Source organism: Stegostoma tigrinum, chromosome 5, assembly GCF_030684315.1.
Source record: "Stegostoma tigrinum isolate sSteTig4 chromosome 5, sSteTig4.hap1, whole genome shotgun sequence".
NCBI lineage: Eukaryota > Metazoa > Chordata > Chondrichthyes > Orectolobiformes > Stegostomatidae > Stegostoma > Stegostoma tigrinum.
Genome location: NC_081358.1, coordinates 50,594,870 through 50,621,080, shown reverse-complemented (window position 1 = coordinate 50,621,080; position 26,211 = coordinate 50,594,870). Strand labels below are relative to the sequence as shown.

Genomic DNA, 26,211 nt, shown 5'->3' with positions numbered 1-26,211 from the left:
TGTCACCATTCTAGGTAACATCATCAGTGAGCCCCCAGTGAAGCACTGGTGTTATGTCCCGCTTTCTATTTATGTGTTTAGGTTTCCTTGGGTTGGTGATGCCATTTCTTGTGTTGGTGATGTAATTTCCTGTTCTTTTTCTCAGAGTGGTAGATGGGCTCCAAGTCAGTGTGTTTGTTGATGGAGTTCCGGTTGGAATGCCATGCTTCTGGGAATTCTCGTGCGTGTCTCTGTTTGGCTTGTCCAAGGATGGATGTGTTGTCCCAATGAAAGTGGTGTCCTTCCTCATCTGTATGTAGGGATACTAGTGATAGCGGTCATGTCTTTTTGTGGCTAGTTGATGTTCATGTATCCTGGTGGCTAGCTTTCTGCCTGTTTGTCCAATGTAGTGTTTGTCACAGTTCTTGCAAGGTATTTTGTAAATGATGTTCGTGTTGCTTGTTGTCTGTATAGGGTCTTTTAAGTTCATTAGCTGCTGTTTCAGTGTGTTGGTGGGTTTGTGGGCTACCATGATGCCAAGAGGTCTGAGTAGTTGGGCAGTCATTTCCGAGATGTCTTTGATGTAGGGGAGAGTGGTTATGGTTTTTGGGCAGGTTTTGCCTTTTTGTTTGGGTTTGCTGCTGAGAAATCGGCGGACTGTGTTCATAGGGTACCCGTTCTTTTTGAATATGCTCTATAGGTGATTTTCTTCTGCTCTTTGTAGTTCCTCTGTGCTGTAGTGTGTGGTGGCTGGTTGAAATAATGTTCTAGTGCAGCTTCGTTTGTGGGTGTTGGGATGGTTGCTCCTGTAGTTCAGTATTTGGTCCGTATGTGTTGTTTTCCTGTAGACGCTGGTTTGAAGTTCCCCATTGACTGTTCGCTCTACTGTGATATCTAGGAATGGCAGTTTGTTGTTGTTTTCCTCCTTTTGTGAATGTTATGCCAGTAACGGTATTATTGATGGTCTTGAAGGTTTCCTCTAATTTGTTTCATTTAGTGATGACAAAGGTGTCATCCATGTAGCGGACCCAAAGTTTGGGTTGGATGATTGGCAGAGCTGTTTGTTCGAGTCTCTGCATTACTGCCTCTGCTAAGAACCCTGATATCGGAGATCCCATGGGTGTACCGTTGGTTTGTCTGTAGGTTTTGTTATTGAAAGTGAAGTGGGTGGTAAGCCATAGGTCCACTAGCTTGATGATGCTGTCCTTGCTGATGAGGTTGGTGGTGTCTGGTGTATGTGTCTTCGGTTCTTCTAATAGTGTAGTCAGTGTTTCTTTGGCCCAGTTGATGTTGGTGGATGTGAACAGGGCTGTTACGTCAAAGGAGACCATTATTTCATCCTCTTCTATCTTAATGTCTTTGGTGTTCAGGAATTCTTGGGTGGAGTGAATGGAGTGGCATGAGTCTTCTACTAGATGTTTTAGCCTTTGGTGTAGTTGCTTGGCTAATCTGTACATTTGGTGTTCCAGGTAGTGAGACTATGGGTCTGAGGGGGGCTCCTGGTTTGTGAATTTTGGGTAGTCCTAGAAGCGTGGTGTGTTGGATCCATCTGGTTTCATTTTTTGGAAGTCTCTCTTGTTTAATTCTCCAGATTTTTAAAGTTTCTTGAGTAAGGCTGTGATTCGGTTCTCTAGTTGTGGAGTCGGGTCTATCGCCACCTGTTGGTAAGCGTCGGTATCTGCAAGCAGTGCGTTCGCTTTCTCAGTCTATTCAGTTTAAAATGACTGTAGGATAACGGTGTTTTTATCTGTTTTGAGTCCTTCTGGTGCTTTCCTTTCTTCTGTATTGAGTGTGTTTTCTTCCTTTTTCCTGCTTAATGTTGGTGCGACTGTCTGTCTGATGGTTTGCTGGGTTTCTTCTGTGAGCTCGTTATCTTTCAGTGTTGTTTCTAATGCTGCTAAGAAATCTTTCTTGTCCGCGTCCTGGAACTTGTAATTTAATGCTCTTACTAAGACGGTTTTTTCAGTGTCTGTTAATGGTCAGTCAGATAAGTTTTTTATCCATGCTTCTGTGTTGTCTGTGTTGTTATTTTGTCTGAATTTGTCTAGTTTTTTCTGCAGGTCTAGTTTTTTCATTTTCAGTGTTTGCCGCTGTCTAATGTCTATGGCTCGTTGTACCGTGTCTGTCCATTCATGGTCTGTCACGTTAGTGAGTCAAGTTTTTTGGCAGGAAATTTCCCGGTTGTATTTACGGAGTCTGTTGCGGGCATCGTTGATCATTTCTCCAAGCATCCTGCAGCCGTTTTGCTCAGCTTTTCTTTTGGCTAGTGGGGTGTTAAGGGGAGGCTTGTATTTAAGACATTTAGGTAGTACCTGTTTCCTTAGGCATTCATGTAGGAAGTACAGTTGTTCGCGGGTGGCACTCTGTCGGATGGCATTGGTTTCCCTAAACACATAAAAAGAAAGCGAGACATAACACCAGCGCTTCACCGGAGGCTCACTGATGATGTTACCTAGAATGGTGACGAAACGTCTGAAAACAAACCTTCCAGCTCAGCGAGCAAACTTACATCCAGTGTGTCAATTTGTAGCTGGAACCATTGCAATCATGCTAACAGTTTTGCCACTATGTAAATGAATTGCTCAGTTCCAGCTAGTGAACTGAAATTTGTACTGTTGTGACCAGATGAGATGGGGTAGTTAGTCTGCTGTTCTTTTAATCCCTTCTTGGTTAGTCACAAATTTTTAATTTCTTCTCACATGTACCTTTAATCGTGTTATAATTAAAATATAGCAATTTTGAAAATTAAAGGAGCCAATTACAAGGCTTCCTTGAATAAAGGAAGAGGAATTTTATTACACACCATAAATAAAACAAACAAATATAGTTTAAAATGATAATGTCTGGTACTGGCAGGAAGAATTAAAGGTGATATAAGCTTAAGTCCCTTAATGTGAGACCACAGTTGTTTAATGTTTGACTTTATCCTCAAAAGTCTGTCGCCATCTGAGTTTTCAGTGACTGTTTCCCTCCTTTAAATTTTAACCTTTAACTGTGCATGGTTTTCAACATGCAAGAACAAGGCTTCTAGTCCTGCATGTTACCAAGTATTTATTTCTGACCCTCTGCTGCTCCAAGTGTCAAAACTGTATTCCCAAATCTGGCTCCTGTTGTCTCACCAAGCTGGATACACCACAGGCAACCTTTCACATTCAGTATGTGAAATTAGGAGATACTAATGGAGTCAACTGACGCACTTGAATTGCACCTTATTTTGTTCAAAGGAGTGTTAGAGGTAAATCTAATTTGTCATTTAAGCTCTCTTTGTATTCATTTGATGGAATACAGAGGCAAAAGCATTTGAATTAGTTTTGTTTCCTGCAATAAGCTAGTCTTAAAATAGACAATTTTCTTTAAGATTTGAAGAAAATCCATTTTTGTATTTTGATAAAGCTGTTAATCATGTATTTCAAGTTGAACCTTCAAATGTATATAAACTCAACTAAAATATTGATTTGTTGGCTTTGCCTCATAAATATGGAACATGCAAGTTTTTTCCCCTGCATGTCACCATGGGAACTTCAACATTTGAGGGAAAAAACCTCTCTTCCACTAGAATATAATTCTAGGCAACATTCAACCTCATACCTCCATGCATAATATTTTCTGCAAGCTAAGAATACTACCAGCTGAGTTCTGCTGGTCTGGGAAGTAAAAAAGTGATAAAGTGCAAATTTTTGTCTTACAGTTCAAAGGCTTACAACACTAAGCCAAAGAAATTTTGCTTTTCCTTATTTAAATGTCAACTCTAGAAAGGTTTCTTAAAATGGCTTTTTATGAAACTGCTTTCATTGAAATTTTCCAGAAGAATTGGGGCAATGGGATAAGTACTTCCATCACATGGTACTGCATAACTTGAATATTACCAAAAGTTTTCAAAGCTTTATCTTGCCCTGATAGAAGAATTTCAGGTGATAAGTACAAAATGTTTGTTTGGCAAATGAAAAGCAAAAGAACTGCAGATGCTGAAAATCAGAAACAAAAACAGAAGTAGCTGGAAAAGCTCAGTCAGTCTGGCAACATCTGTCAGTGGACCAGAAATGCTAACTGATTTTCTGCACAAATGCTGTTAGATCTGCTCAGCTTTTCCAGCTACTTCTGTTTTTGTTCAGACATTGGTTGTTAAGTCTATTCTGGTTGGCTGAGTTAGTGCCATAGGAGAAAGCAATAGGAAGTTATAGGCTCCGTGTGTTTCAGGACATTTCAAAACAGGTGAAAGGCTTGAACATATGCCTTTCATTTTCAGCAAAAGTGTCTGTCACTTTTGACTATGTAATTTTGATAGCGCAGCTAATAACAAACAGAATTGGTCCAGCAAGTGCTGCTTACGTTGTAAAATCAGAAACTATTGTGAAAGCACAAATCAGGTCTAATAGCATCTGTGAAGAGAAACCAGTTAACATTTCAGGTCTGCTGACCCTTCCTCAGAACTGAGGAAAGGTCACTGGATGTGAAACATTAATTGATTTCTCTTCATAGATGCTACCTGAGCTTTTCAGTAATTTTTGATTTATATAGCTTGCAGTTTTGTTCTATAACAAAACCATCTGGTAGATATTGTTTTGGATAATCAGAATCTAAAGAAGTGTTTTGTCTATTTCATGAGATCACCACACCTTCACAACTAAGATATGGTAAGCCTGGCCAGTGCATGGTGGCTATTGTCCTGCAGATAAAAATGGAACTGAGTAATGTTCACTTTGCATTAAGCAAGTGGCTTGAGGTTTATTTCCAAGATGTAAGATCAAAACCAAAGACCGACATTGTAGTTTGCAAAGCTAAGTAACTTGACAAGTGAGGGTATGTTTGCAGATAACAGTCTAAGAAATCATGTGTGGATTTCTCAAACATGAGGAATTGAGATCCTATAGTCAAAGCATATGTAAGAGATCCCTGTATTCAGCTACAAACTTGTCTGAGGTATGCAGGTAGCAGGTTAGAATTCTTACATCGAGTTGTTTCTCCTAGCACTGCTATCACCTTTTTTTTAAAAAGGTGTTAAATGCAAAACAGTACTTATTTCTGTGACCCCCTCTGTTTGACTTGGGTCTTGAACCAGAGCCAAAACTCCATTGGATATCAGTAGTGAAAGTAGTTGTGACCAACTACCCTTCTCACTATATAATCCTCCTTCCTTGTGCCCTGTCCTCACTAGTTGTATGAAGCTGCTGTGTATGGAAAGACTGGAGGAAATGTACTGAGGTGTGTCAGTATCATTAAAGTGTAGCTTAGTACCACTGCTGAGAAAGCCCTTAAGCACATAACTGCTAGGTGGTGAAGAGACCAAGAGAGGTAAAGGCTATAAAGCCTTAGTTTTGCTACCAAAAAGCTAAGTTTGCTGGGGACAGATGCCTGTTAAAACACTAAAAACAGGCTATGATTGTTATATACATACATTCTTAGAGATATTGCATAGATCTAGAAATAACCTCTGTGTACTTACTGCTCCGTGGCCAGCAGTTCAGTGATATACCAGGAGCAGCATCAGATACCAAGAGAGGTCAGCCTCCTTAAACTACACTGGACTACTTGCACACCAAGCCAACCAGGAAAGTCTTCCACAAAAGGTCAGATCTGTGTAATCTTAACAGGAGAGGAGTGAACAATCAAGCATTCACTGGAGGTGGTAGCTCCACAAAAAGTCCATTCTCAAGGAGCCTTGTGGACAAAAGGGCAGAAAATCTTTTGTAAGCATCTTCAATTAGATGCACACTTTGTCTTCAGAGATCCACAGCAGAGATGCCAGCCTTCAGCCAATTACATTCATTCCCAGGAGGAAGAAACAGGTAGAGGTACTAGACACTGTGTGACTACTATATTCTAGCAATGCTGAATACCCTGTAATCTAAAACCAGCTCTGCCACTAACCAAACCATTACATTTATTCCAATCATTTACCTGGAAGTGTTGTAACTGTGGAAAGTTTCTAACCCAATCTCACCATCTACAAGGATTAGTAGTAATGGATGGTGTCAAGCGGCACCCATTCAACCCTTAAGCTTTTTCTAGTTTATTTTGCCCTTTACAAAATTCAACACCATTCCAATCCCCATGTCTGCCTTTTAAAGCAAGAGGTATTGCCTGTTCACCATTAAGTTTCCAAATTGAGCATAGCCAATTGGCCTTTAGCTTCCTGGAGAATTTAGTTTTAAATGTCACTCAAATTTTAATGTAATCAAGTTGGATTCATGGTGCAGTGATAGAACGGTCCAAGTCAGAAGACTTGCTTTAAGATCCAGGCAGTCCAGATTTTTAAAACACTGCAGATGCTGAAAGTCTAAAAATGTCAGTAAGCAGATCTGTGCACATATTACCATCAAGTCCAGTAGGACTGATGAGTCATACAGCATAGAAACAGACCTTTCAGTCCACAGCTTGTTCCTAAACTGGCTTCATCGGCCTGCATTTAGCCTATATCTCTCTCTAAACCTTTCTGATTCATGTAACCTGTCTGAATGTCCTTTACTGTCGTGACTATCTACATCCTCCACTTCCTCTGACAGTTCATTCTGCACAATGCCTTAAAAATTGCCTGTTCTTTTTATAAGTCTTTCTCACCTTATGACCCGTAATTTTAAATGCCCAAATCTTAGCAAAAGGACCTTTGCTATTCACCTTGTTTATATACTTAAGTGAACCTCTCAACCTCTTATGCTGCAGGACGAATGTCCCAGCATATTTTAGAACTCAAACTCTCCATTGAGTAATATCCTGACATTTTCTGAACTCCTAATCAGTTGAATAATGAAGTCAAGTTTGCTGAATTCTTTCCTAACCACTGTTTACCTGATGCAATTTCAAGAAATTTAACTTACCTCCTAGATCTGTTCCACAACACTCCCCAGGACCCCCATTAATTGTAAAAGTCCCACCCCTGTTTTACATAAACAAAAATTTGGATTAATGGAAAGTAATCTCCGTTGACCCACTGGTTCAAAAATTGTATCTTCTGGATACCATTCTTCACTATCCGTTACTACTCATGTTGGTCACATCCAAACTTACTAACCATGCTTCCTGTATTTCTCATCCAAGTTATTCATACAAATTAAAAACACACCAGTACTGATCCTTGTAGGACACCATTGGTCCCAGGCTTGAAGAAAAGCCACCCTCTACCCTAAAGAAGGATTATGTACCCATTTGGCAAGCTCCTGCTGAATCCCATATGATCTCATTCTACTAATTAGCCTACCACATGCAGAACCTAAGAAATCTTCAAGATCTACTGTTCGCCCCCACAATCCTTTGTTACTTCAGAACGAAGTTGTATTTGAGGAAGAGTCAGACTAGACTTAGGCCATCAGCTGTTCTCTCCAGATGCTGCTAGACCTTGAGTTCTCCTCTTCTCCCTCTCTCCCTCCCTTCCCCCCCCCTCCCCCCCCGTGGGGTCACATCTGACCAGATCAATTACAAATTGAATGTACCAACATTAAAATGTCCACTAGTTCCATTACCATTGCACTGTTACAGGATTAAATCTGAAATAGTTCTTTAGTTGGTTACTCAGCATCCTGCTATGGAAAACCATCTTGGATAGACTGTGATCTTTTTGTTCTATTGTCCTGTCTATGATCAAAGGCAATCTACTTCGTACAATGACCCCCCTCCCTCCCCCCATGATTACTGTATTACCCTATACAGGTACCTCGATTTATAATGCAATTTGTTTATAGACAAAGTGACAAGTCATCCTTCTTATTTCACCCAAATTCAATCTTGGTATTTAGTCAAGCCAAAAGTGCCCCTCTAAGCAAAATCATTGGGGCATTGTTATCCATATCATAGGGGTTTTCCATCACATCTGGACCTTGTACCAGACGTGTGCCAAAATAAAGCTCTCAGAAGGGTTAAATTTTAAACTTACTGCAACAGGTTAAAGCAACTATTTAAATTTGAAATTCCCAATTTGTAGCTCACCTTTTTTCCCCACATCAGATTTCTTGTATGCTACTTCGATCTTGACTTAGTCTACCAGAATCTTTATCTGGTGTGAAAAAAAATCAGTTGATTACTATTTAGAGAGAGCAATAGCAGCTGACTACAGTTTACAAGTTTCACTTTGATTATATGTTCAATATTGGGTATTGCATTTCAACATGTACAAAATCAGGTTTGTGATGCAGTGGAAATGTCATTACCTCTAGACCGGGAAGCTTGATTCAAATTTTCCTGCTCTGGGGATCATGAACCATCTGAACAGGTTGGTTAAACTTCTTACATGTCTCGCTATATTTCACATGTGCTGTGTGGCAAGATTGCAAGGGCAGTCTGTATGTACTAGGTTTCAGTCGCATGATTTGTTTAACAATAGAAAAAGCATTGGGAGGGTTTTAGTGTGCTGAATTAAAAGCAAAGAATGGAGACAACTACACAACCACATGCATAGAGTTTATTACTGATAATGCTAGCATCAACTACAGTGCCAAAAACACCGTAGCAAACTAAACAAAAACCACTACCAAAATTAAATCTGCTATGTCTATTCTGAATGTGAATTCATTGTTTGGAATGCTTAAACTAGCTTCTGTGTCAACTTTTTAGCAATTGATGCTTTATCCACAGACTTAATTACCCCAACAGCAACAGTCTGTTTTAAGTCACGGACAGCAAAGCGACCTGCAAGGAAAAATGAGACAGAGTTATGCTGATACTTAATCCACTGATCAGACTGTTCCAATGTGAAGTGATTGGGAAATAAAAGATGCAAAGAAAACTGGGTTTAGCACTGTTCAACTTTATATCCTTACGGTATTTCACTTAATAGCTTGTCTAGCAAATGTGGCCACGAGTACACAGCAAGGTCTTAATCACCAGATGATCTTAGTTAAGACAAAAATGCATTGGATACAGCCATGGAAGAGACAAAGTTTCTGCTACAAGCAAATAGCAAACCTAAAAAACCGCAGATGCTACAAATTGCTGGAAACATCTAAGAGAAATCTGACTTTAAAGTATCAAGTCAAATGACCCTTCCTTAGGCCAAAAATCTGAACATTGATTTCTCTCCAGCTGCTGCCAGATCTGAGTTTTCCAGCTAACTGCTTTTACATGACGTTCTTGTCCATTGAAGAGGGTCTTTTGATGGGATAGTATTGCCAAGCTATTTAAGTTGCTTATATTAAGTGTTTGATTAGGTGGGTTGAGGGAGCTGTTTAGATCAGACAAATATCTGCCAAAATTTCCTTTGAGAGCATTTCAAGTTTGAGACTCATTCATTGCAGAAACACACAGCTAATCTAGATAGTGTCACTGCTTATTAATTATGCTTTGTTGCCAGCCATAAAGATTCAGGTGTTTTCGGGAAGTGTCTTTGCTGGAAAGGTTCAAGAGATTAAACAGCTTCAAGCTAACCATGTTCAAGTCATGCAAAACGCCAGGACGATGTGGTAAGAACAACAAATAGGCAGTCAATAGACAGGTGCAGGAGTAGGCCATTCGGCCCTTCAAGCCAGCACCACCATTCATTATGATCATGGCTGATCATCCACAATCAGTATCCTGTTCCTGCCTTATCCCCATAACCCTTGATTCCACTATCTTTAAGAGCTCTGTCCATCTTTCTTGAAAGTATCCAGAGTTGGCCTCCACTGCCTTCTGGGGCAGAGCATTCCATATATCCACCAGAAGCATCTAAAAGAAAATTTGAGGGGGGAACCACCCAGAGACCACTAACACAATAAAGTCAAATGTTAATTTTCTGGTGGGTAACTGCTCTTTGCAGTTTAAATAGTTGCAAATTTAGGATTTAACTCTAGTTCTCTGATCAATTTATTTTCTAAGAGGCGGTATAAATACATTAAGCATTAGGGGAAAATGTTGCAGTTTCCAAAATATGGAGTTTCTGGATGCCAGATATATGAAACGTCTGCAGTAAAACATCAAGCTTGAAGCACCGAAGTGGAGGCTGCAATAAGGCATGAAGTTACTTTGACACTTCTAGAAGGCAGTCATTTTAGGTTGCGGTCTCTGGATTGTCCTTGATCAAGGGCAGGAGGGAGGATGTAGCCACAAACAGACAGATGCACTGTTTTCTGGGCATCTGCAAGAGCCATTTGAAACCAAAAAAGGTGGCTACAATGATGAATGAGCCAATTGGCCAAGTGACTATATAAACCTTAGCATTCATTGTTGAAGGGATTAAACAAACAGTTTTCCAAATGACCAGTTATGTTGCCTGCCCAGAATCGAGGGGAGGAACCTGGTTGTGCACTGACTCATGACAACAAGAAAGGTTGTGCACTAAGTGAGTTTCCAAGAGCCAAACTAGAAAGCTGGATTGTCAGCCAGGAGCTAAAGAGTTTCAGATGGAGAAACCAAATTTCTGGTGTCAGTTGGACCATTCGAACCAGAAGTGCTAGAGGGTACAGTACTGGTTCAGTTTACAAATCTGATACAAATGTGTGAGAGATGAAATGAATATGGTTGAGCTAAAAACATGACACCAAAATAGACCCAAGTTATCAAGAGACTGCAAATTAGATACCTTTAGTCAACCATGGACCTCAGAATCACTACTCAGGGAAGAAAAGCTGCTTGAGAGGTGTAGATTAATACATGTTAGGAGTGTTTGATGATATCATTATTGTTCTCCACCTCAGTTTGATTGGTCATTAGAAGTGAAACTGGACCCCAAGGGTTAGATGCATGTTTCAACTATTACACCCCTCACCAAAAACAGGCTTTTAAAATCCTACTTAAGAGCACTCATCATCCCTACTTGTTAATTTGCTACTTTGCCCATTTCAGACTTAAATCCAAAAGATCATTAAGCTGGCTACAAAATTAGTGTTTTTTTGCAAAGCAAGAGACAAATGTGGAAATGAAATTTAGTGTACAGTGCTCATCAAGAGGTGAACATTCAAAGAATGTTTCAACACAAAGTGGTTTAATTGGGATAAATTCCTCTGTGGCAGCATCTCCAGATTTCAAGACCACAGGATTATCTTCTAGCTTCTGCCCAGAACGTCTGTTAAGCCTTTCTTTAAACTCAGCCTGCAGGTAACATGTGCGGTATGGCAGTCTACCACTGGAGAATAACCAACTTTGATATAACCGGGATGATTCAGGACAATTATCTGCAAATGACAGGAGAATCAGTTCAATGCCTTTAAATGGTAACATGAATTGTGTTGCAGTGAAAATTATGTCTGCATCTGCAGTTTGCAATAATGCTTCAATTTGGTTAGGATTAGGAAATAAGTACTGACCCAGTCAGCAACACATGCTGCAGTAAATAAACAGCTTTCTTCCTAATTGCTCACTATCCCTCCTTGTCAGTTAGCTGCAAAAAAAAACTTGCGTAAGAAGAAACTACAAGTTTATTCAAGCAAAAGTAGTAAGCCATTTCATGAAATGTTTCAATGCTCCATATTTATTCCCTCTGAAGAGGAGGAGATGGCTCTTCCACTATACTTCAGCTATGAAACGTCCTTCTATTCAACAGAATCAGGAGGTAGCTACTGAACACCAATGTCTTTGTTCATTGTCAGCAGCATACACGCGTGCGCGCACACACACACGGGTCGTTAAAAACCATGAAAAACAGATTGTCGGAAAACCTTAGCAGGCCTGGCAGCATCTGAAGGAAAAAAAAGTTAATGGTTCTGGTCAATGACCCTTCATTAAAAATAATCCTCCGCTACTGAGGGAAAAATCTTTGCCACAATATTTTTAACATCAATTCTCAAACTGAATTTGCTGCTGTTGTCGAAAACTGGACTAGTAATCCATTTGTTTCAGGGACAAAATTACGTGGTTGCATCTTATTCAAATCACATGCCCTCATCCCAAAACCCAGAGAAACCTCTAAAAGCATTTAGTGTACATTTCAGGGTTAAAAACTAGCCAAGTTATTTTGTTGTTCCCCTTAACATTAACCCTGTGTAGAAGCCTATAGTCTTCATTGCACATGCCAACATGCCCCTCCCCCTGCCAAATGTGACTGACATTGAAAATTTACAGTAAACAAATATACTTTAGTCATACTTGTGCAGTGAAGCGGTTGGTCTGAATTGGTGGATCATTTCTGCAATTCCCAGCCACATTACCACAATGAATAGCCTTCACAGATACATTTTTAATGTTGAAACCAACATTGAAGCCAGGGAAAGCTTCAGCAACAGGTTCGTGGTGCATCTCAATTAATTTCACTTCTGCTGTCAAGTTTACTGGAGCAAATGTCAGCACATTACCAGGCTTCAGGACTCCAGTTTCTATCCTTCCAACTGGAACAGTACCAATGCCTAAAAAGGTTAGAAGTGACTTCAGCAATATCTTTCAATAAGCTCATCTAGAGATTAGAAAAATATAACCAGCACCTACAAAACAAGACAGACTCCTGTTCCTTTGCTCATTCAACAAGTCATAACTCTGACATATTTCCCTTGGCCTCAATAATCTCATATGCCTCAATGGATGTATCCAGTTCAAGTAGACAATTAGATAGTTGCCATTTATGCAAGAGCTTTTCATTGTTTTTTTTAAGTGATCTACCAGCCTCAGGACGTTTTCATTGCTCAAAATTGGAGTTAAAAATTCACTCATTCATAGACTGCCCCACCAATTACTTGATCCTCTTAATAGCTTCAAAGTTCTTTTACTTTAGAAAGTAAGGAAATAACCCTTTACTGATGAATAATATCGCAATTTTAACTCTTGAAGAGTAAGGCACCAGATCTGTCCTACACTCCTATCAACGTCAACAAATCCCAAGACATTGTGCCCAGAACTATCCACATTCTCCATATATACTCTTGGTAGAGACAAGAATCTTATTCACCTTCATTTTCTGGGCAATGAATGAAGTTAATGAACTGTATTCCTGGAAACAGAAGTCCCTTAGTGTACCCAAGGACAAGCTTGTTTCCCCAAAATAAGAATCCATTTGCTGGTTTTCTTATTTTAGACATCCACACAATTTGATATTTATTGAATAGAACACAAGATCCCAAAATGATCTTGGTAGGATCTCTGGTCACATTTGGGAGTGCCCATTAACTGCGTTCCAAATCACTGCCTAACCATAATTTGTTTCTAATTTCATAAGCTTCAAATCGGAGGACTTAAAATAGCCAATATCTTTAAACATTAAAATGAGTGTTGAATACTGTGCCACAAGATAAAAAGGTAGAACCAAGATCGCGGTAAGGGGACAGGTTTTAAAGAAACTATGGTTGGGGTGTTTAGAGGAAGAGAATGTGTTTTGGGCTGGGGAGCTGAAGAAACGACAACAAGTGGAAATTGGATGCTCCAAGAGCACACGATTAGATGACAAATCTTAACCCTATTTGTGAAGTTGTATTGAGGTATTGGTAGACATGGATTATTAGAAACTTTGAAATTCAGGTGGTTATGCCAAATAAAGTGGTGTTAATACCTAATGGCTGTAGTGATCGCTCTAGCCATAACTAGCTTTGAGGCAAGCACGTGGGATAAGCTGCCTGCACAAACCAGGCAACCGAGGACAGTCAAATTGGGAAATGAAGGCTTGCCTGCAAGCTGACTAACTTGCCGAGGTTAATTAATATAGACTCAAGAATACCCAGCTATACTTTAGCAACTAATTCTAATCAAAAGGAAAACTGCACGTCAAGAACAGGGAGTCTTCGAGAATCTGAAGACCGTGCCTAGTTAAAAAAAAATTGGACACAGCTTTTCACAAAAACTCTGGTAACTACATATCCCGCTTGAATAAAACCAAAGTTTTTAACCGTGATCAGTTTAATTTCAGAGACTTCAAGAAAAAAAAACTGGGTTTTCAGGATTGGTTAAGATTCCCTTTCAAGAAAACTTTCATAATTGACTCCTTCAATTGAAGTGCAATAGCCGAGTGCTTAAATACTAGCAAAACCCTGCAAAAATTTCATCCGCTATTCCCAATTCCTCCACCTCCACCGCATCTGCTCCCAGGATGAGGCATTCCAATCCCGCACATCCCAGATGTCCAAGTTCTTCAAGGACCGCAACTTTCCCCCCCGCAGTGGTCGAGAACGCCCTTGACCGCGTCTCCCGCATTTCCCGTAACACATCCCTCACACCCCGCCCCCACCACAACCGCCCAAAAAGGATCCCCCTCATTCTCACACACCACCCCACCAACCTCCGGATACAACGCATCATCCTCCGACACTTCCGCCATCTACAATCCGACCCCACCACCCAAGACGTTTTTCCATCCCCACCCTTGTCTGCCTTCCAGAGAGACGACCACTCTCTCCGGGACTCCCTTGTTCGCTCCACACTGCCCTCCAACCCCACCACACCCGGCACCTTCCCCTGCAACCACAGGAAGGGCTACACTTGCCCCCACACCTCCTCCCTCACCCCTATCCCAGGCCCCAAGATGACTTTCCATATTAAGCAGAGGTTCACCTGCACATCTGCCAATGTGGTAGACTGCATCCACTGTACCCGGTGTGGCTTCCTCTACATTGGGGAAACCAAGCAGAGGCTTGGGGACCGCTTTGCAGAACACCTCCGCTCAGTTCGCAACAAACAACTGCACCTCCCAGTCGCAAACCATTTCCACTCCCCCTCCCATTCTTTAGACAACGTGCCCATCATGGGCCTCCTGCAGTGCCACAATGATGCCACCCAAAGGTTGCAGGAACAGCAACTCATATTCCGCTTGGGAACCCTGCAGCCCAATGGCATCAATGTGGACTTCACCAGCTTTAAAATCTCCCCTTCCTCCACCGCATCCCAAAACCAGCCCAGTTCGTCCCCTCCCCCCACTGCATCACACAACCAGCCCAGCTCATCCCCTCCCCCCGCTGCATCCCAAAACCAGCCCAGCCTGTCTCTGCTTCCCTAACCTGTTCTTCCTCTCACCCATCCCTTCCTCCCACCTCAAGCCGCACCTCCATTTCCTACCTACTAACCTCATCCCACCTCCTTGACCTGTCTGTCTTCCCTGGACTGACCTATCCCCTCCCTAACTCCCCACCTATACTCTCTCCACCTATCTTCTTTTCTCTCCATCTTCGGTCCGCCTCCCCCTCTCTCCCTATTTATTCCAGAACCCTCACCCCATCCCCCTCTCTGATGAAGGGTCTAGACCCGAAACGTCAGCTTTTGTGCTCCTGGGATGCTGCTTGGGCCTGCTGTGTTCATCCAGCTCCACACTTTGTTAACTAGTCATTGTTCTGATGCTTTATCTTAGGAGTTAAAAATGCCGGCTACAGGTACGTGCTATTGCTACTTGTTTATTTAAGCTCTACGTTTACGGAGATGGCTAGACAGGTGCCATGAGGTTCATTCAACTCAAACCCCCAATGCCTCTTCAACTGGAGGAAGTACCCGTTATGCGTGCATTCATGCAACTGCAGAACGTTTGGGCGGAATAGATAACTATAACTTAAGGAGAGCCGCGAGTCGGAATTCAATTTGACGTTTGTGATCTCAAGGATCATGCAAGGAGCTACCTCCAATTTTGCAGACATCCTGCAGAGGCAAACGCAGGGGTTTGTTTATAGAGCGTCCAGGAGGAAGGATGGAGTCAAGTACTTCCAGCAGGGCCTGGCTATTTGCATGTCCTTCTTTCCGTTTTATTTTCCAGCCTCTGAACCAAGGCATCTACAAAAAAAACAAAACAATTGTAGAAGCCATGTTAAAAACTTGTACGACGAACACCCAATCTTCTGGAACTTGGAAAATTGTCTATACGCTTGGAGTCAGCACTTAGACACTGGGAAACAACGGTTTTTAAAGGGATCAGGACTTCCAACTCAGTGCAATTATTGGTGTGCGTTATGTTACATAACTTTACCGGCTTTGAAATAATGAATGTTACTCGCTTACCCGAGTCATATAGGGAAGACATCTACCTTGGAACTGGGGCTCAGCAGATTCTCCCCATTCCAGCCACAAACCGGCACGAAGGGCACACTCGCCACATTGTTGCCGATCTTGCGAATATGAAAGCTGACGTTCACCACTTCCTCGATCCTTCTCTGGCTGTACGGCGGTTGAGTTACATCCATCTTATTGACACAGACAAGGAGTTGTTTCACTCCGAGGGTGAAAGCGAGAAGGGCATGTTCCCGAGTCTGACCCGACCTCGAAATTCCAGCTTCGAGCTCGCCTGGGGCGGCCGAGACAACGAGGAGAGCGTCGTCAGCCTGCAGAGTGCAGCGGGGAGAGGAGAGACAAAGACCAGTTTCAGAAAGACTGCCGGATGACAGCTAGGAGAGCGCCATCTACTCGAGAGAAGAAACAGTGCTGGCGACAGAGCGACTGTTCAAACCTTCAGTTTTGAACCATTTCTTCTTCCCTATTGTTTGTTTTCTAGAAACAAGGTCTTTCCAGTTACTTTTCCCCTTGTGTCTAATCTCAGGCCAGGGTACAGATTTATAACAGACATCAAGTTCACGCTAGATTTGAACAGTTGACATTTTCGTCAATTTCAACTGAATACTTTAAAACGGTTCTGCAAATATTCCTCTCGCTGTTTCTAACATCCACAGTATTTTCATGAACTGGGGTGGTTTGAATGGCCTACTCAGTAGTGGTGAGCTGTGAGTACTGTTAACAGAATTAAAAACGACTCATTAATACTCAACTTACGCTGGTGTTTCACGGGATCCTCCGAAAGGAAGCGTTATGAAACGGGTATGATTGCATTGAAGTGGTACCTGGGACGTTCCAGTCAACATGTTTTTGATGAAATCACGATGGCCGGGAGCATCGATGATGGTGAAGTAGAATCTCTGGGTATGAAATTTCCAGAGTGAAATGTCTATTTTAATGCCTCTTTCCCGTTCAGCTTTTAGCTTATCCAAAACCCAGACGTATTTAAAGGATCCTTTTCCAATCTACACAAATGAGTGCATTTTTTTTGAAAATTCAAACAGCTTCGAGAACTTTAAACCTAGATATAAACACTTCAAATTACTTTTGTAGAAGTTTGATTAGCCGTAAGGGATAACACGTTTAAACTTTAGAGCGATAAAAATAATCCGATAAGCCTACCACGAATATAAATATTTGCAGCAGGTAATCATGTTCTACGAACACGTGAAATGATTTTAGAAACAATCACACCCGAACTGCTGCTTGTTCTAGTTTTTCGATCGCCCGTCGCTCAATGCCACCACATTTATAAATTAGGTGCCCTGTAGTGGTGGATTTGCCAGAATCGACATGGCCAATGATGACAAGAGTAATGTGTGGCTTCTCCTTCCCCATTTTATTTTTGTTGAATTTCAGAAAACTGAAATTTATCTTTTCTGTCGAGATGTTTATATTTGGCCGAGATACCCGGACCCAGAAATAACCGTGGGGTTGCACGTGGAGAAACCGCAAACTGATCAATTAATGAGCTCAATGATAAAGGAAACACGACCGCCACAGCAAAACAAAACTTTTATTTGACGCTTTGCTGCTGTTTGGCCTGGTTCCTCTGACTAATCGGACACTTTATGTATTTCGAGATGTGTCATGTCTTAGAATGTTTACAGCTGATCTCCATCGGTGTCTAATCCCAACTCGAGGATCGGAGTTAGAATAGACAGTACATTGATGGTACATCTGAGCAGTTAATATTTTAACCTATTTTAAACGGCCACAGTTTGGATAAAACTCAAGGACCATTTTTTATTATGATAGCCGCTAGTAATAAGCGTATTGTATTTGTGCAGCTTTTAGGACAATGTTAAAGAAAAAGAAGACATAGTACGAAAGAAATATTTTACACTGAAAATATGTTCAATGTTTTTGCTTTTTGAAACATGGAGCTATTGATGTTTGGCAATTATATTTTGAAACAAATTACTTTGATTTGTTCGTTGTCACGTGTGCTGAAATACAGTGAAAATCTTTGTTTTTAGGAGATACAGGCAGATCATAGAAAGCAAAGGATGTACAGATCAAATAAAATCTTGAGGTAAACAGGTTACATTGCACAAGGTACGCGCTGGGAAAGATCAGGGTTATTTGAGGCCAGAGAGTCCATTTATCAGTCTGACAACTGCCAGGAGGAAGGCATTCCTGAACCTGCTTGAGTAGGTGTTCAGGCTTCTGTATCTTCTGCTTGATGGAAAAGGTTGTAGGAGATCGTTACCAGCGTGCAATAGGTGTTTGATGATGATGTCTGCCTTTCCATGACAGGGAGTGTTGTAAATAGAGTCCATGGGTGGAAGATTGGAAATGGTCTGGGCTGTGCACACCACCTTATGTAGTTTCTTACAGTCCTGGGCAGAGCAGTTGCCGCACCAGGCCATTCTGCACCTGGACAGTTCGCTTTCACTGATGCTTGTGTAGAAGTTGGTGAGGGACCTGAAGGACATGCCAAATTTCCTGAGTTGTACTTGAAAACTAAATCTGTAAAGAGCAAAGACTGGTTTTAAAAAACGTAAGGAGCTGACCTTCGAAGCAAAGGCAGAACTGAAAAATAATGCATGAGGCAAAGAGGCTAAAGGATATGTTGTAACTTGTTTTAAAATGAGGGATATTAAGACCAGACTCCTAGAATTGTAAACAAGCATTGGTAAGTTCTGTTTTATACAAAAAGACTTCAGATGCTGCATCGAGCTGAAATATGTGGTAATAGAATTAATTTATAAAAAAGACCAACTATTCAAAATGAGAGGTGTTGCTGGGTTGTAGGTGGCAGCCAATACTTAAAAAGTGGGATAACAAAGTGTGGAGCTGGATGAACACAGCAGGCCAAGCAGCACCTTAGGAGCACAAAAGCTAAGGGTCTAGGCCCGAAACACCAGCTTTTGTGCTCCTGAGATGCTGCTTGGCCTGCTGTGTTCATCCAGCTCCACACTTTGTTATCTCAGATTTTCCAGCATCTGCAGTTCTCATTATCTCTGACGCACTTAAGAAATGGGGTTGTTTTCAAGGAAGTCTGAATTTAATGCTACTTGGTAGGATGTTAAGAAAGGAGCTAAATTTGATTAGGAGCAGGTATATACTGGTGCATCTATCTGAGAGGCTTGTAGGCAAGAATGGAGATTGTGTGAGGCCTAAAAAACAAAAAAAAGGTCAGATTTTCAATGTGGTATTGGAGATTGAACATAAGTTGATTTGAAGGTGAAATTTAGTAAAGTGTGATTTGATGCCAGGTGACTCATAGATTAAGGTTTTGAATTACTTGGAGTTTATGTAGCTTGGACCACATTGACCTGCTCATGACCAAGGTCAAGCTCCTGTCTGGTGAAGCTGAAATATATGTCGAGAAATATTTTTGAAAGAGTCAATTCCTCACAAGAAGTTTCTAGTACCTGTTAATGGCTTAATTTAACCTAGTTTTAATCTAAATTGTTCACCTCTTAAATTTTACAGTTGTCTATATTCCCCAGATGTACATTCATTAAAATTGCAGTACCTTGGATGTAAATATGGCTTATCTTTATACGTTAGGATTAGAGTTAACGTTATTGTCACATGTACACATTAGTACAGTGAAAAGTTTATTGGTCGCCACTCACAGCTCTATCTTGGGTACTTAAGGTACAGATCCCTAGGTAAAAATTATTAGGGGATAAAATTGGAAAGATTAGGAAGTCCAGCAATAATTAGTAAAACAGAAATAAGAATTCAAAATCAGCACTTTCTTATTGGAGCTATTCATCAGTGGAGCCTTTCAGACACTGAACTGAAAATTTGCTGCCAAAGGTTAGAATTGAAGTAAAGGTTTGTAATTTTACTGTGAACAAGTTTGAGATTTCTTGAATCAAGGGGAAAGAGTTCAGATTGAGCCATCCAAAGGGACTTGGGGGTGCTTTTGCTAATGCTGTGGGGGAGGGTTTAAACTAATGTGGCAGTGGGATGGGAACCAAATATTGGACAGAAAAGAGGTAGAAATGAAAGCCTGTAGGGAACTAGATAATGGAGTCAGTGTGAATAAAGGGAATAGTAGTCGGGGAGCAGATGATGAACACAAAGGGACAGGTGGTCTGAGGTGCATTTGTTTTAATGCAAGAAGTGTAGCAGATAAGGCAGATGAGCTTAGGGCTTGGATCGGTACCTGGAAGTATGATGTTATTGCTACTACTCAGACTTGGTTGAGGGAAGGGCATGATTGGCAACTAGCTGTCCCAGGATATTGATGCTTCAGGCGGGATAGAGAGGGAGGTAAAAGGGGTGGAGGAGTTGCAGTAATGGTCAAAGACGATATCACAGCCGCACTGAAGGAGGGCACTATGGAGGATTCAAGCAGTGAGGCAATATGGGTAGAACTCAGAAATAGGAAGGATGCAGTAATAATGCTGGGGCTGTACTACAGGCCTCCCAACAGCGAGCGTGAGATAGAGGCACAAATATGTAAACAGATAATGGAAAGGTGTAGGAGAAACAGGGTGGTGGTGATGGGAGATTTTAATTTTCCCAACATTGACTGGGATTTACTCAGTGTTAGGGGTCAAGATGGAGCAGAATTTGTAAGGTGTGTCCAGCTGGGTTTTCTAGAGCAGTATGTATGTAGTCCAACTCGGGAAGGGGCCATACTGGACCTGGTGCTGGGGAATGAACCTGGCCAGGTGGTTGATATTACAGTAGGGGACTACTTTGGAAATAATGACCACAATTCCGTAAGTTTTACAATACTCATGGACAAGGATGGGTGTGGTCCTAAAGGAAGAGTTCGAAACTGGGGGACGGCCAACTATACCAAGATTCGGCAGGATCTGGGGAATGTAGATTGGGAGAAACTGTTTGAAGGTAAATCCACTTTTGATATGTGGGGGGCTTTTAAGGAGAGGTTGATTAGCGTGCAGGAAAGACATGTTCCTGTGAAAATGAGGAATAGAAAAGGCAAGATTAGGGAACCATGAATGACAGGTGAAATTGTGAGGCTAGCCAAGAGAAAAACGGAAGCATACATGAGGTCTAGGTGACTGAAGACAGACAAAGCTTTGCAAGTATATCGGGAATGTAGAGCGAATCTGAAACGAGGGATTAAGAGTGCTAAGAGAGGACCTGAGATATTGCTGACAAACTTGGTTACAGAAAATCCCAAAGCCTTTTATTCATATATAAAGAGCAAGAGGGTAACTAGAGAAGGGATTGGCTCACTTAAGGACAAAGAAGGAAAGTTATGCGCTGAGTCAGAGAAAATGGGTGACATTCTTAATGAGTACTTTGCATCGGTAGTCACAAAGGAGAGGGACATGACGGATGTTGAGGTTAGGGATAGATGTTTGCTTACTCTAGGTCAATTTGACATAAGGAAGGAGGAAGCGTTGGGTATCCTAAAAGACATTAAGGTGGACAAGTCCCCTGGTCCGGATGGGATCTGTCCCAGGTTACTAAGGGAAGCGAGAGAGGAAATAGCCGGGGCCTTAACAGATATCTTTGCAGCATCCTTAGACATGGGTGTGATCCCGGAGGATTGGAGACTTGCTAATGTTGTCCCCTTGTTTAAAAGGGGCAGCAAGGATAATCCAGGTAATTATCGACCGGTGAGTCTGACGTCAGTGGTAGGGAAGCTACTGGAGAAGATACTGAGGGATAGAATCTATTCCCATTTGGAAGAAAATGGGCTTATCAGTGACAGGCAACATGGTTTTGTGCAGGGAAGGTCATGTCTTACCAACTTAATAGAATTCTTTGAGGATGTGACAAAGTTGATTGATGAGGGAAAGGCTGTAGATGTCATATACATGGACTTCAGTAAAGCATTTGATAAGGTTCCCCATGGCAGGCTGATGGAGAAAGTGAAGTCACATGGGGTCCAGGGTGTGCTAGCTAGATGGATAAAAAAACTGGCTAGGCAACATGAGACAGAGAGTCGTAGTAGAAGGGAGTTTTCAAATTGGAGACCTGTGACTAGTGGTGTTCCACAGGGATCTGTGCTGGGACCACTGTTGTTTGTGATATATGTAAATGATGTGGAGGAAGGTGTAGGTGGTCTGATCAGCAAGTTTGCAGATGACACGAAGATTGGTGGAGTAGTAGATAGTGAAGGGGACTGTCAGAGATTACAGCAGAATATAGATAGACTGGAGACTTGGGCAGATAAATGGCAGATGGAGTTCAATCCAGGCAAATGCGAGGTGCTGCATTTTGAAAGATCTAATTCAAGGGCGAACTATACAGTAAATGGAAAAGTCCTCGGGAAAATTGATGAACGGAGAGATCTGCGTGTTCAGGTCCATTGCTCCCTGAAAGTGGCAACACAGGTCAATAGGGTGGTCAAGAAGGCATACGGCATGCTTTCCTTCATCGGACGGGATATTGAGTACAAGAGTTGGCAGGTCATGTTACAGTTGTATAAGACTTTGGTTCGGCCACGTTTAGAGCACTGTGTACAGTTCTGATCGCCACATTACCAAAAGGATGTGGATGCTTTGGAAAGGGTGCAGACGAGGTTCACCAGAATGTTGCCTGGTATAGAGGGTGCTAGCTATAAAGAGAGGTTGAGTAGGGTAGGATTATTTTCATTAGAAAGACGGAAATTGAGGGGGGACCTGATTGAGGTCTACAAAGTCACAAAGGTATAGACAGGGTGGATAGCAAGAAGCTTTTTTCCCCAGAGTGGAGGAATCAATTACGAGGGGTCATGAGTTCAAAGTGAGAGGAGGAATGTTTAAGGGAGATATGCATGCAAAGTTCTTTACGCAGAGGGTGATGGGTGCCTGGAACGCTTTGCCAGCGGAGGTGGTAGATGCAGACACGTTAGTGTCTTTTAAGATATATCTGGACAGGTACATGGATGGGCAGGGAGCAAATGGACACAAACCCTTAGAAAATAAATGGCATGTTAGACAGAGGATCTCGATCGGCGCAGGCTTGGAGGGCCAAAGGGCCTGTTCCTATGCTGTAATTTTTTTTGTTCTTTGGACACTGCAGCCCTAAAAATCAATGACATTTTCCAGAATATTAAACTCCAGCCAGTTATAGGATTGTTCATTTCAGTAAAAAATAACAAATACTTCCACTGTATGAATCCTGCATGTGATTAACATGATGAGAGCAGCAGAATCAAAATCCTACTCTGTGAATTTGCTGGTGTGATTGAAGGGTGAATGAATGAGTGAATCTGTTCCCCCCGCCTCCCCACACACACACACACACACACCCAGATACACACCCAGATGAATGGCTTCTCCCCATTTCGAACTTGCAACACCCTGGTAAATCTTTTATGAATCCTCTCCAATTTCATAAATATGCTTCCGATAACAGGGAGACTAGAACTGCACAAAGTGCTCCAGAAGAGGCCTCACCAACATTCTGTACAACCTCAACATGACATCTGAACTCCTAAACACCGATACGTACACAACAATGTGGAATAAAATCATGATGTCTCCACATGCAACAATTTACACTCATTATAAATTCTCAGATGTTAAAAACAAGTTTGAATACTATTTGGTATTCCAATATTAAAGTTGCTTGGACCCTATGAGAATTATATAGCACTGCAAGCCCTTTTTCCAGTTGAGCCTTGAGGGAACAGTATCACAGTGTTATAAGTTCAACTTGAACAAAGGTGCCTGTTTTTACAAGGTCACAACTAATCATTGAATAAAAAAAAAAGAAACTTGTCTGAATGTTATTATGGTGGTATGGCTTTTAAAGTTTACAAGTTGTAGTGTGATTTATATTCTGAGGATGTAACTGGCAGGGTAGAGAAAGGGAATCAGCAGGTTATCTATTTGGATATCCAAAAGGCATTTAATTTGCTACACTAAATCTTACAGCATTAGAGAAGAGTTTGGAGTGGAGGTGAAATATTTTTTATTTATATAAGAGCAGCATGGGCAGGTTGGGCTAAAGGGCCTGTTTCCATATGTAGACCTCTATTTGCATGGATAGAGGATTGGCTAATGAACAGTAGACAGAAATTTTCAGTTAGCTAATGGAGTACTACAGGATCAGTGTTGAAGCCTTGCTCATTTACTATGTGGGGATCCAAGTTCAAATCCCACAATAGCAGATGGTGAAATTTAAATTCATTAAAAATTCTGGAATTAAGAATCTGGTTAAGAACTGATAACCTTGGCATCATTGTTGACTGTTGGAAAAATCCATCTGGTTCCCCATGTTCTTTTGGCGAATGAAATCTGCCATCCTCACTGGGTCTGGCTCTGCATGATTCCAGACCCACAGCAATGTGGTTGACTCTCAACTGCCCTCTGAAATGGCCTAGCAAGGCATTCTGTTGTGCTAATCACCTGAAAATCTCAAAGAAATGAAACTGGACAGATTGACTGACATCAACTTAGGCACTGGAAAAGATAGCGACAGAAACAGCCCTGTTAACCCTGCAAGGCCCTCCTTACTAACATCTGGGGTCTAGTGCCAAAACTGGAAGAGTTGTCTCACAGACTAGTCAGCAACAGCCTGACACAGTCATACTCACAGAAACATACATTACTGACAGTCTTCCAGGCACCACCATCACTATCCCTGGAATGGTGCTGTCTCACTGGCAGGACAGGGGTGGCAGCACAGTGGTGTACAGTCTGGGAATCATCAACATTATCTCCAATCCCCACACAGTCTCATGGTTTCAGGTTAAACCTGGGCAAGGAAACCTCCTGTTGATTACTGTATACCATCCCCTCTCAGCTCATGAATCAGTACTCTTCTATATTGAACAACACTTAGAGGAAACACTGAGGATAAACATTACATCCACAAGCATTTATACCCTCCATCATGTTGATTCCAGAGTTGAAAGGGTTGGATTGTGAAGAGAGACTGAGTAGGCTGGGATTATATTAATTGGAATTCAGAAGAATGAGGGGAGATCTTATAGAAACATATCAGATTATGAATAGATTAAGGCGGAGGAAGGGAGGTTGTTTCCACTAGCAGGTGAAACTAGGACTCGGGGGCATAGCCTCAAAATGTAGGACTGAGGTCAGGAGGAACTTCTTCACCCAAAGGGTTGTGAATCTGTGGAATTCCCTGCCCAGTGAAGCGGTTGAAGCTACCTCGCTGAATGTGTTTAAGGCAAGGCTGGATAAATTTTTGAACAGTAAAGGACTTAAGGGTTATGGTGAGTGGATCTGAGTCTCAAAAGGATCAGCCATGATCTTATTAAATGGTGGGGCAGGCTCGAGGAGCTGGATGGCATACTCCTGTTCCTAGTTCTTATGTTCTTGTGTTATCACCAACACTCAAATACCAGCATGTGTACTATCTACAGGATGCACTGCAGAAATTCACCAAAGATCCTCAGACAGATCCTTTCAAATCTACTCCCGCTTACATCTAGAAGGGCAAGGGCATCAAACATATGGGAACACCACCACCTTAAGTTCCCCTCCAAGCCATCCTGACTCGGAAATATATGGCTGTTCCTTCATTGTCATGGGGTCAAAATCCTGGAATTCGTCCCTTACAACATTGTGGGTCAACACACAACAGAACTGCAACAGTTCAAGAAGGCAGCTGACCACCACCTTCTCAAAGGCAGCTAGGGACAGGCAATAAATATTGGCCCAGCCAGCAATATCCGCAACACACAAATGAATAAATTTTTCAAAAATCTACGTTGAGTGCTTGGATTTAAATACCAACTGCATTGTAGCCAAACTTGTGGTTCATACAAATATAGTCAAAATATATTGAGAGCAGGATACAGTGTGGATTAAAAACTATAAAAGTTGGGTGATGTTCATTATGTCACCAGAAACATGATGTGATGAATCAGCTGTGCATCTGTTTGCCTGCACTTTTGTACTCATTCTTACAGTTGTAATTATTTGACAATAGTTTTAAATTTTCAGATTTGATGTTAATAGCAGAAGACACCAAATCTGAACAGAAATTCTGGAAGAAACGTGAAGTTGGCATTGGTTAAGCCCAGAGCCATAATCACCACTTAAGGAGAGAAGTCACTGCAGAATAAAGGTGAATAAACTTCAGCTTCTAATACAATATCCCAACCATTCTCCATTATTCATATAACTGAGGAGAAGGGGATTTACAACTCACCGACAGTGACGATAGCAGGGCAACCCCTGCAGCCATATAGGGGTATTGCTTACCTGTGTCTGTAGGCTATAAATAGGTTATAAATTCCAGGGCTGTAACACAGGGGATAATGAAGACCACTGAGAGTCAGATCGAGGTAAGTGCAAGGAAAGCAATGTAAAGATCAAAGCTAAAAAGACCTTGCGCATGACACCATTAGAAAGGGGTAAACGAACTATGGATCATGGAGGATGTGCCTCCCTCTGTATGGGCAGTAGGACTGACTTTCACCCAGGACTTGAGCAGTCCGTTGAAGGCCCACAGGACTGTCAGGATCTCAAATGGAAAACTATC

The 26,211-nt window shown here is 41.7% G+C and overlaps 1 protein-coding gene and 1 long non-coding RNA gene across 2 annotated transcripts in view; one reads left to right on the top strand and one right to left on the bottom strand.

Moving 5' to 3' along the window:
- Positions 1–8,357: 8,357 nt before the first annotated feature.
- On the bottom strand, positions 8,358–17,166 carry LOC125451578 (elongation factor 1-alpha-like). The gene is given in 8 exon segments (XM_059645981.1): positions 8,358–8,600; positions 10,829–10,973; positions 10,976–11,057; positions 11,968–12,224; positions 15,405–15,555; positions 15,807–16,100; positions 16,614–16,793; positions 17,023–17,166. Coding segments are annotated over 8 exon segments (1,359 nt in total). The 3' UTR covers positions 8,358–8,494.
- LOC132209584 (uncharacterized) overlaps positions 15,045–26,211 on the top strand; it is a 62,852-nt gene continuing 51,685 nt past the window's right edge. The window contains exons 1-2 of the long non-coding RNA XR_009445748.1: positions 15,045–16,692; positions 25,671–25,794. This is a non-coding gene — a long non-coding RNA (uncharacterized LOC132209584). The remainder of the gene's footprint in view (positions 16,693–25,670; positions 25,795–26,211) is intronic.